Source organism: Asparagus officinalis, chromosome 7, assembly GCF_001876935.1.
Source record: "Asparagus officinalis chromosome 7, Aspof.V1, whole genome shotgun sequence".
In the NCBI taxonomy this organism is placed as follows: Eukaryota; Viridiplantae; Streptophyta; class Magnoliopsida; order Asparagales; family Asparagaceae; genus Asparagus; species Asparagus officinalis.
Window position 1 is genome coordinate 116383196 of NC_033800.1, and position 12349 is coordinate 116395544.

At 35.3% G+C, this 12349-nt stretch overlaps 1 protein-coding gene across 1 annotated transcript in view; it reads right to left on the reverse strand.

Moving 5' to 3' along the window:
• Positions 9759 to 12349, reverse strand: part of LOC109848920 (probable BOI-related E3 ubiquitin-protein ligase 2) — a 12094-nt gene continuing 9503 nt past the window's right edge. Inside the window, exon 4 of the mRNA XM_020418644.1 lies at positions 9759 to 10440. Coding sequence (XP_020274233.1) covers positions 9934 to 10440 — 507 coding nt within the window. The 3' untranslated portion in view covers positions 9759 to 9933. The remainder of the gene's footprint in view (positions 10441 to 12349) is intronic.

The window sequence follows — 12349 nt, forward strand, 5'->3', positions numbered from 1 at the left end:
AATGTTGGTATCTGCTTTAATATGATGTTTGTATTTTAGATGGATGGTGATCTCGATGAAGAGGCTATGGTTAATATGTATTCGGGTGTTCCACTATCTGTCTTAGTTATGCTTATGACATTCATGAGGAGAATGCAAAATAGATATAGATCTATACATGCAGGTCCTAGTGAAGATAAAATAAAAAAATATCAAAATAGAAAACAACACATGGATCATATATACAATGGATTTAGTGATAGTTGTGTCAACTATGTTAGAATGCATAGTGGTGTTTTTATGAAGCTTGCAGAGATAATGAGGAGGAATGATTTATTGCGAGACTCAAGACATGTTACAGTGGAGGAGCAACTTGCTATGACTCAAGACATGTTACAGTGGAGGAGCAACTTGCTATGACTTTGAATATTTTGGGGCATAAAACTAAAAATCAAAGTATTAGGTCATGTGGAGGAGCAACTTGCTATGACTTTGAATATTTTGGGGCATAAAACTAAAAATCAAAGTATTAGGTCATGTTTTATTAGATCTAGCAAGACTGTGAGTAGGTAATTCAACAAAGTGTTAGAAGCAATTTACCACATACAACCATGCTTTTTAAGACAAGTACGGAATGAAGTTCCATACGAGATCCTTAGCAACCCTCTATACTATCATTATTTTAAGGAATTCTCTCTATAATTTGTGATTAAAAGTATGTTCGTGTAATTTAATTTAAAAAATTCAATAGTATTTTTTTGTTCTCTAGGATTGTATTAGTATGATAGATGGGACACATGTTGATGTTATGCTACCTGATAGTCTTCAACCACGATTCTGTGGTCGAAAAAGTGTTACACAAAATGTTTTAGCGGCTTGTACTCCAAACAAGTTATTCACTTATGTATTAGCTAGATGGGAAGGTTCTCCAAATGACTACAGAGTCCTTCAAGATGCATTGTCTAGGCCACAACCTCATAGCTTGAAAGTATATAATGGTAATTTCATCAAATCATCAATTTTAAGTAATTACCTCAATTAATAAATGATATTCAATGAAATAACAAAAAATTCTACTAAACACTTTCACATCATACATCTTGTAGGAAAGTATTACTTGTGTGATACGGGATACACGACTATGCCGAGTTTCATCTCCCCATATCGCGGTGTTCGTTACCATTTGAAGGAACAAATAGGAAGAACACCTAAAAATAGAAGGGAATTATTCAATCTTAGACATTCTTCTTTATGGTCTAAGATTGAATCTACATTTGGTTGTTTGAAGAATCATTTTAAAATTCTCACCGTAAAGCCTCATTACCCTTTTTAAGCGCAAGTGCATATCGTATTAGCTTATGCAGTTTTTCACAATTATATTGCAATGGTTGACCTAGATGATGACATATTCAATGAGACTATTGAGATCGAAGATGATGAAGGTGATGTTGCTAATGAAGATGAGAATAATATTGTTGATTTCTCTCAATCCTAAACTCAAATGGAGAAAACACAATCAAGAAATGTATGGAAGGTTCGTAGAGATCACATAGCTTGGGAAATGTTGGTTGATTACTGTGAAAAATATAAGGGAGTGAATACTAATGAAGTAGGCATGTGATGCAATATATTAGATATGGTGTCTTATGTTATGCATTTTTCTATTTTCATATACTTTATTTTATGATGGCACGATGCAACACTATGTAAGTTAATTGAGAAACATTTGTATGTTACTATTATGTGTTGTATGGGTTTTTCTCTTAGGAATAAATTTTATTACTCAACTTACATTTATTTTTCGTGATAACTACTTTCTCTTAGGACACACTTTCTTTAATCAACTTACGTTTATTTTTGGCATTTCTCTATAACTATTTTCTAGGTATGGCCGATAACTTCAATTGTGAGGAACTTTATAAGGTCAAAGGCAAGAGTCCGGTATCAAATTCATCTCCTAGAACCCCATGGAATTTATCAATCTCTTGTGGGTTCAACCCGAGATTTATGCCTTACCACTCTTCATAAGTTGGCCAAGATCCTAATTTTTGGAATAATTTTTAAATGTAAGATGCTAACTTTTGGGGAATTGGCCAACAACCCCCAATTTCATTCATGAACATGCTAAATGCTCCTCCAACTTTACAACGTCAAAGTTGTAGCATGGGTGAAACTCCGTCACCTAATCAACAATGTCAAAGCAACAAGAGAAATGCTATTAATATTGATGGTGATGAAAGTTCATCCCCTAATCCAAAGAGGAGAAAGAAAGCTCTTGCTCATAAATCTAAAGAGAAAGAGGCTTGCAATGGGAGAGTTAACCAATTATGGGAGAGTAAACATGATGATTTGCTAATTCTTTTTCTTGCAAAGTGTGCTAAAAATGGAATGAAGGCGGATAAGAAGTTCAAAAAAACTGCTTATCATGGCGCCGCCGTTCATATAAATGAATAATTAGGTTCAACGTTCACTACCAAAAATGTGGAGAACGGTATGAAAACTATCCGCAATAGATTCTTGGACATGTAAAAATGTCGTAACTTGAGCAGTGCCGGTTGGGATGATAAGAAGAAGATAGTAATTATGGATGAAACTTGCTTTGATAAATGCCTAAAGGTATTTACAATTTTGTAATGTCCATTTCTTATCAAATAGTTCTAATTTTGTTCGATGTTGTCCATATATGGATTTGATATATGTCTTAACTATACAGAACAAAAGTATAAATAGTTCTAAACATAGGGAATACATCAACAAGCCCATGAAATATTATGATGACCTCGCCGCTATAATTGGAGATGATGTTGCTAGAGGAGATTATACTGTAGATGTGATGAACAAATTTGGTGGTAGTGCACATTTTAATATTGGTGATGATGATAATGATATTAGTATGCCAAAGGAGAAGACGTCTAGCTATGTCTCTTTAGATGAAGATGATATTCTACCACCGAATGTTCCAACTATGCCCTCAAAATCCAATCCATCTTCTAGTGTGAACAAAGCTAAAAATGACGTGTCAAAGATGCGTAAAGGAAGGGGGGAGATCCAATGAGGACACGGTGCTTATGCATGAGATAGTAAATAAAGTAAAACAATTCACCTCATCCATGTGCATAGTGAGTATGCATTGGACGGAGAAGTTAGCAAAAGCTATATTTGCACATGATGATGAATTCGACATAGAAATTCTTAATAAGTTTTATCAAGAAATGCATGAGAATGTCACAAGCTAGGTTGTTTATGGGGAGGCCAACTATTATGCAAAAGAATATGTTAACTGAGTTCATGAAGAGTCAACCTCTTGATTAGCGAGGTGGAAGGTTGGATTGCCTAGCTTTTGGGATGTTTTTATGAAACTAGCTAATATATCAATGCTTGTGTAATTATTTTTGTATGTAAATGAGCTAGATGATTGATCATCCTTTTGCCTAACAACTATGGTAGATGTATTAAACTTACATTTGTACAAAACTAGTGCTACTATCTCTATCATCATGCATCTCAGTTGTGACTTTAAATATTATATCGAATATTATTTGGCTAATGCAAACTTGTTTGACAGGTTTACAAGTGGGGAAAGGTGAATGACTTTCTCTCAATGTTAAAGTGCAGCAATATCACTGTTTTACACTAGACACATTATTATTATCATATTAAAGTGAAGCAATATCACTGTTTTGCACTTGATCCACAAGTTTATTTTCGGCTTGTATGTATCGAGAATCATTGCTTGGATTCTTTTACTTGATATAATATGCGCTTCTGTTTTCAAGTTAATATTAATGTCAAAATGATGACGTCTTGACTCAATAAGAAGAAATAAACGATTCTTTTTGTACATTTGGGTATGTGCAAATACTACCTTTTATATGCAAAAGGGTCTACTAATAGTGGAGCCCACCATCTGCTATATGCTTTTGTCATGAGGGATTGTAATAGTCTAATGATAGTTTTAGCATATATAATGGATAGCATGAATGTTAAGGATGTCAAATTGTAACTCTCAAACTCTCATTGTTGTTGTGTGCTTGGCCTTTGTGTGCATGGTTTCAACCTTGCTCTCGGCCTTGGTTTCAGCTCCTGGATGGTTATGAAGTTGGTTTCAGTTGTGTCCTTTGGTTGGCCTTGGTTGGTTTTAGACTATGTACAGTTAGAATGCATTTTCTCGCATAAATTTGTGCTTCTAAACTGAGGTAACTTCGAGGAATCATCATAATTATAGGCAATGTTATCCATCAACCATTCCATATGTGCTAGGTGTTTGGTTTCGCCTGTTTGCTTGGCATTCGGTTCCAGTTATGTGCAAAATGGTTTCAATTGTTTGCTTGGCATTTGGTTTGAATTGTTGGCTTGGCCTCATGTTTCAGTTGTGTGCTTGCATGTGGTTTCAGTTGTGTGCTTTCTTTTGGTTTCATTTTTGTTCCAACTTGTCTGAATTTCTAGGTTGGTATGCATATTTTGTGTTATGATGATGGGCTACTTTTAAGATATGCAGCCAAAGTTTATAGCAGCAATATATTGGCGAGGCAATATATTACAGCCAACATTGCTATTATAAACTTCATGGCGAGGCAGATAATGAAAAAAGGGCCCTTTCTGAGCATATTTTCTCTAATTACTGTAGCAGATGGTTTTCTTTGTCTTTTCTAGCTGTTAGCTTGCTTGGTCCGGTCGTAATGATATATGTGTCTATTGATGTTAGACTGGTGGCCGATTTTCATGCTGGACTTTGGGTTTATGCATTCCTATTTGTGGATGTTTCATACGCAATCGGGGATTTATATAGGCTTGCTACCTCATGTTTTGAATTCTGGCTCTAGGATGTTGCTTGAGGTGATGGATAAGCTTGGAGTTGTGGACTGTATTTTGTATCTTGTTATATTTTTCAGGAGCTACAAGTGCCTCATGTTTTGAATTATGGCTCTAAGATGTTGCTTGAGGTGATGGTTAAGATTGGAGTTGTGGACTATATTTTGTATCTTGTTATATTTTTCAGGAGCTACATGTTCATAAGCTCACAAGTCTGTTGTAAAAGAATTTGTTTCTTAGATCCTTTTGTAAGAGTGAGGATGTCTCACTTTAGAACTGATCACTCTCACAATGAGAGGCGAAAGCATGTAACCTTTTTTCCTTTAATGATATCTTTTCTCTTTAAAAAAATTGTATCAGCAACATCAAAGCTCACAAATTTTTGTTTCTCAACTTAAATTAATTTGTTTACGAATCTTTTGTAAACATGTATCAGCAACACCAGTTGAATTATTTGGAGATATTTTGTCCCTTTTATTGGTTTTGCATGTCAGCCCACCAAAGCACACAAATTTTTGTTTCTCAACTTAAATTAATCTCAAAAGTTCTACTTTGCCTATTTAAACATGTATCAGCAACACCATACCAAAGTCAACCACCAGTTAATTGTTCTCCATAAGAGTTTATATCTATTTAAACATGTGTCAGCAACAATCCAATACATAATAATACATGTATAAGCTTGTGCATGCATATATGTATATGGGTGGTATCACATCATGGTGACCACAATCAAGTTTTCTTGATTTTATAGTTTGAACCAAACACTAGAAAATAAGGGAGTCTATTCACACATCAATTGTTTTCTTCTTTTTTTAAGTTGAACCAAACTAAGAAAAGTGATGGAAAGTACTTTTAGCCCATATTTTTTGGCAAAACAAACACAAGAAAGTGAATGAAACACAAAAAAGTGAAGGAAAATGGGTTATGAAAAATGAAGGAAACGACCCAAACAAGCCCTAACTGGAAGCATGTTAGTGTTTTTTGGAAAATTGACCAATATTGACACTTCCGACCATCTAGATTTTAGAAATTGATTCAATAATCTAACAAAGATGTAGGATCCAAACTTAAACGTGTAAGAAACAAAGGAGAAAAAATGGGAGGAACTAAAACCTGATGCAGACTTCGGAATCGGAGAGGATGACGATCGGTTCGTCTCTGATTTGGTTCGGAATCAGAATCTGGTGGCATGGTGGCTGATGGCCAGGAGAGGAGGAGGAGGGCGGTGCATCTTTGGCCAGCAGGTGGCCAAGGTCTGGGTACGTGAGGGATCGTAGGGGGCTATTGAAAGATGGCAGTGATGGTTGAACGAGCGGCGGATCTTTGGCCAGTGGGCGAGAAGGATCGTTGGGGGCTATTGAAAGAAGGCGGTGATGGACTGGCGGTATATTCTTGCCAGCGGCGGCGGTCTGAATCGCGTGGACGGATGGCTTTGAGTGGGCATGAGTGCTCTCTAATTGCCATATAAGATCCGGATGATCAATTTTTCTTATGCTACAGAATCTATTTATGTGATTTATTTTACCAAAATACCCTCTAGCAATTAATTCATGCCACATCATTATCAACCCGATATTTAAATAATCCAGGGACGGTAGGAAACGTGGTATGATAATGGCTTGTATCAAGTTGGAAGTGGATATGAGGTTCCTCTCTCTCTCTTAGTATTAATTATAATATATTTGATTGAGTAGTAATATTGATGATAGAGAGAGAGAGAGAGAGAACTTATATCAACTTTAAGGGAGTTCAATGCGAAGTTCTTATCATGGCGATGCACTGGATGGAGCTACATTAGTTATGAGTCGCTCGTTACCGTTAAAATTTGATACGATGGGATGAAGGGTCAAATCGCGCGAGTTCACCTCTTAAATTTTGGTTGTGTTGTGTAGTTTAGAATATAATAGATCAAGTTCAACAGAGCGGGATCATCCACAATATAGCTCAATCAGTGATCCATCAATGTATCTATTATTATATGTACTTAGGGACATCCACTTAAGTTGACATAAGTTATATATACTATATATATATATATATAATATATATTATATATATTAATATATATATTATATATATTATTATATATATATATATATATATATAATAGTCATGCTTGTCAAGCACAAATTTAATGATTCTGGTAGTGATGTGTACCATTCTCAGTCCACCTCATTACCCATGTGAACTGTCGGTCCCTATCTCCGATGAGTGGAGGAAGATGGACACACACTACCAAACATAACTTTGCTTGGTTATTTATACTATCTCTTCTCTCTCTCTCTTATTATATATATATATTACTATATATAATATATATATATATATAATATATATATATATATATATATATATATCATTATATATATATTACACTACACCACTAATATGAATTTCTAGCTCTGCCACTGTTCCATTTAGTTCCATTAACCCATTTCAGTTTGATGCCCCCAAAGTTTTTTTTTTTAACATTTTGATATCCCACGTTTCAATCTCATTTTAGTTTGATACCCTCGTTTGAGATCCATTAGATTTTTCATTTAAATCTATATGGGCACGTAAACAGTTGAGCAACATGGATCTAAATGGACGTTAATATATAATTGTAAATAGGGGTGCATTCAGTCCGGATACAGCTCGGATATGATGCTTATCATATCAGTATCTGCTTACTCATCTGGGATACAAATACGGATACGGATATACCTTGGTAAGGAAAATTCATATCCATATCCGCTTAAATCGGATACAGTTACTGATATACATGCGGATACATAAGCGGATATGCATGTGGGTACAGAACGGATATGAGAAAATTAGATAGTATTGACAAAACATAGTTCATGTGATACAAAAGAGTTCGTTAATATATTCATTATAACTAAAAAGTTAAGATTAGACATCTTGATCATCAAAATTAACCACAAATCCATAATCTAAGAATTAAAACTATTGTAGGAGTATGACTAATATGTAATCGAATATTTCGGATACGGATACGAATATTTCACTGCAAAACCATATTCATAACCATATCCTATCGGTTATAGATTTGAGTAACCATATCTGTATCCTAATGGATACGGTTACGAATATTTCCTCAGATACGGATAAGGGTGGGCAAAAACCAAAAAAAACCGGTTCAACCGAAAAAACCGCCCGAAAAAGCGGGCCGGTTAACCGAACCGAATTAAATGGATGAAAAAAAGACTCTAAACCGCTCGAACCGAATTAAACCGGTCTGGATCCGGTTTGAACCCCTGAACCGCCCGAAAAAAACCGAACCGAATTCTCTAATATAAATACTGAAAAATCCCTAACCCTAACTCAATTTCTCACAACCCGAAAAAAGTTTCATCAGCACAGGACTCTTTTTTCCAGCATTCTGTATTTGCATATACCTCATCTTCATCAAATCTCTTGCCCTCTAAATTCTTGAGGGTTGGCGTGTTACTATATCTGGTTATATTTAATTGTTCATAGTTTTCAGCACTTAACTAAAGACACTGATCGTATGTTATTCTTTCTAATATTTTTGTTCATTGCTTGTCCAGGGAGTAGAATCATTCTTAGCTCTGCCTGTAATTTTTTATTCACCATAAGATAAACCTCTGTTCTTGCATCTGAAATTTGCTCATCTTAATTGCATTGAGGTTTTTAGAAATCTCTTTCAGAGTGGCCATAATTAGTCATCAGGCTGTTGTTTCTATAGCTTGGCCATAATTGTATTGAGATTTTTGTGAAATAGAATTAATTCGGTCCAAAACCGAAACCGATCCAAACCGATCCGAATTTCGGTTGGGCCGAATATTCGGATGAAGGGGAAAAAATCTGGATCTGGATGAGAGTTTTGAGAATCCAAAAAATTCGGATTAGATGCGGATTGAGCTTAAAACCGAACCGAACCGAATATGCCCAGCCCTAGATACGGATACGGTTTAGCACCCCTAATTATAAATCAAAATAATTGTAAATCAAAATGAAATGGCATATAGACGGGGATCAAAGTGAAATTGGATTCAAAGATTGGAGTATCAAAATGGTGAAGAAATACTTTGGCTTATGAAAACCAAATTTTGATTCATAGGTTGGGATATCAAACTGTTTAAAAAATGCTTTAGGATGTCGAAGTGAGAAAATGGGTAAACATTGGGATGCCAGAGTGAAAATAAGCCAAAATCAATACTAATTCATCAGGTTGCTCTAAAATTGACGCAGGAAGATATACAAGGGTGGGACACAGCAATTCTTATAAGTTTTCACATTGCCTATATAATCTAATATGAGGTCAACTCAAAAGCTGATTATTTGTCTAAATCACTTCTAAAAGGTGAAGTTTGATTACGTTGTAGACAGACACCTTAAGAGACTTGGTTCTTAAGGAAACTGAAGGTTCGCTATTATGCTAGACGCACTAAATTATTGTAAATTAGAAGAAAAAGAACGATTGTAGATTTTTATGACATTAAATAATTTAAATCAAAAGAAACAATTGCACTCACTCAATTCTTTTTTTTTTTAATCACGCTTTTAACGCACATGGGAATAAAACCCAATAATTAACACACACACATATTTATATAATGGGTATCCTTGTCATAGGAAGGGATTTCCTCCTTAAAAATGATGTGGCACAATCCCCACCATGTGATATTCTCTCATTTTCAAGGAGGAAATCCTCTCATTGACAAACACGGCTATGTCATATAATCTATTAGGCTGCCCCTTTTTTCTTGAGCAATAGTTATTTGGTATGCTATCTCATGTTCCCTTTTTTATAAAATTACCAGATTCGACAGTAATGCTTTCAAGAATAAGAGAAAACACAGCAAGTGGAAAGTTTTCCAACGAGAAAAACATGCACATAACTTACCAAAATTCAGAACCAACCATGAGGGGACTCACCGGAGACAAACGTTAAAAGCCAAATTGGGGATGCGTCATTGAGATCTTAAAAGCTTCACACTCAAACAGTGCAACCAAATAAAAATTCGTACAACACGATTGATATGTTCCGCGGGTCCCACTATGAAACCTTTTTCATGCTCATTAACATATATACATCAACAGCGAGCAGATAAATATACATAAGCATAATGAGATAATTATATACCAGTCATAATATTTCATTACTTGACCTTACATATAGACCTCGACACCAAAAAACTTGGAGCATTGACACACAGGGCACAAGTTCAGCTTAACCTCACAATCCTTGCAGAGGCAAAGATGCCGGCATGGCAACAAAAGCATGCACATATCATTCACTCCACAAACTTTACAAGCAACAGACTCTTCCTTCTTGTTCTCATTGCTTAAGAGCTGGAAATCAATGGCTCTTTTTGAGCAGGAAACCGAGTCCACCTCGCTATCTCCACACCCTTCTCTGTTGTTCTGCGCATGCTGGAGTTTTAATCGAAGGGCATCTATCATATCTTCGTTGATCTTGGCCTCTTGCTGCCACATGCTCACTTGGTGATGTAGTTTTCTGAATTGTTCCTCTAGCTCCATGTTTCTCTTGGTGAAGTCCTGAATCTGTAGTTCTTTTTCTTGGATCTTTTGACGGAACTTCTCCTCAAAGCAAGCTAGAGTTTGGTATTGCTTCGCCTGAACCTTTTCTAGTATTGATTTCCTCAATAGATCACCCTGTACGCATGACAAAGAGAAATTTGTAGAAAATAGGAGCTGAATTTCCGAAGGAAAAGAAGAGGGTTGATGAAAACAACTACTGCAAGACTAGATGAACAGGATAAAATAAATATAAAAGTCTTATCATTTAAGTGTGATGGAGAAGGTGGATATCAGAATAGAAGGAAATGTGAATGAGGTTAAATAAGCAATTACGCATACAGTGTTGTAGCTTAATGTTGTCTATGAAACATGGAAAGCTGAACAAAGTAGGATAGTGACGAACTAAATCATCAAAAAGTAGTAGCAAATATCTCTAAAATAGATTTTACAAGACAAATACAACTCAAATGGTGAGTAACAATAATTAACAAAAAGAGAACAATTGAAAAATTGGGTAGCACACAGAAAGTGAGTTAACATGACACGAAGGATAGTCACCTATCATCAATCAAAATATGCTATAAGCTCTTTCTTTGTCTGCTTTCATAGTAAGAATTACCGTAAAGAACTCCAGAGTATATGAATATGGAAATATAAATAACGGTGACTCTTGAATGAACATTAAAGTCAAATAAATGAATATGTAAAGCAAGCTCCATACAACCTTAAGCAAACAAAAAAATTAAAAAATGTCCCAAGAAACCATTATGCACCAGGTATGGGTTGACCTACAAAATTAGAATATCACGCTTCAGTACCTTTCTATTGCTTACTTTGATCACAAGCAAATTTAAAGATTCATAAAACACCATGTTCGTATGTGGGGTTGCATGATTTCCAATACGATATTACCAAGATTAACAGACAGGATAAATTATGATTAGTAGGCTTCCAAATACAGTGGTATAATAGTATAATTGATATTATTAATTTGTGCAAATGTTAATATGTCCCTTCTATTACTTACTCCTCAGAATGTTCCATCTGGGTATTGCACATTTTCCTATCCTGCACTTTTAGAATTGACATATAACTTCCAATATCGAAGTAATTGATCCTTTATATACGGAGAGGATAGCACATGTGACATATCTAGGTGCAACCAAGCCCTTCAATTTCAATGGCAACGTGTAATCAATCTCATGGATGATTCCATAAGTTTCACTTTCAGGGCATCATAAAGAACCACAAAATTTTCAATACCAAATAGCACATTTTTAGAACGCATACTTAAGTGGATCGAGCTGGGCCAGTGTTCCAAAAAGCAGCTTCTAGTGTCAGCTTAGTGTAGCAGCTAGGGGTACATTCGGTCCGGATACAGCTCGGATATGATGCTTACTATATCCATATCCGCTTACCCATCTCGGACACGGATATACCTCGGTAAGAAAAATTTATAACCATATCCGCTAAAATCGGATACGGTTACGGATATACATGCGGATATATAAGCGGATATGCATGTAGTTACAAAACGGATACGAGAAAAGTAGATAGTATTGAGAAAAACATAGTTCTTGTGATACAAAAGAGTTCGTTAATATGTCCATTATAACTAAAAAGTTAAGATTAGACATCTTGATCATCAAAATTAACCACAAATCCATAATCTAAGAATCGAAACTATCGTAAGAGTATGACTAATATGTATTCGGATATTTTGAATACGGATACAGATATTTCACTACAAAAGCATATCCATAACCATATCCTATCGGTTATAAATTTGAGTAAGCATATTCGTATCCTAACGAATACGGTTACGGATATTTCATCGGATACGGATATGATTTAGCACCCCGGGTAGCAGCTCCTAACCCTCTATGCTGTTATCCTTAGCAGCATATACCAGCAAAAGTCGGAGCAGGACATAAAGTGTCTGATAAAACTGCTAAAACACCGCTTCTTTATTTATGAACAGCAGCCCATAATGAAATTGCTACTTTTTTTTAGATCTTGCGCTATGTAGTAGGGTAAGTTCCTG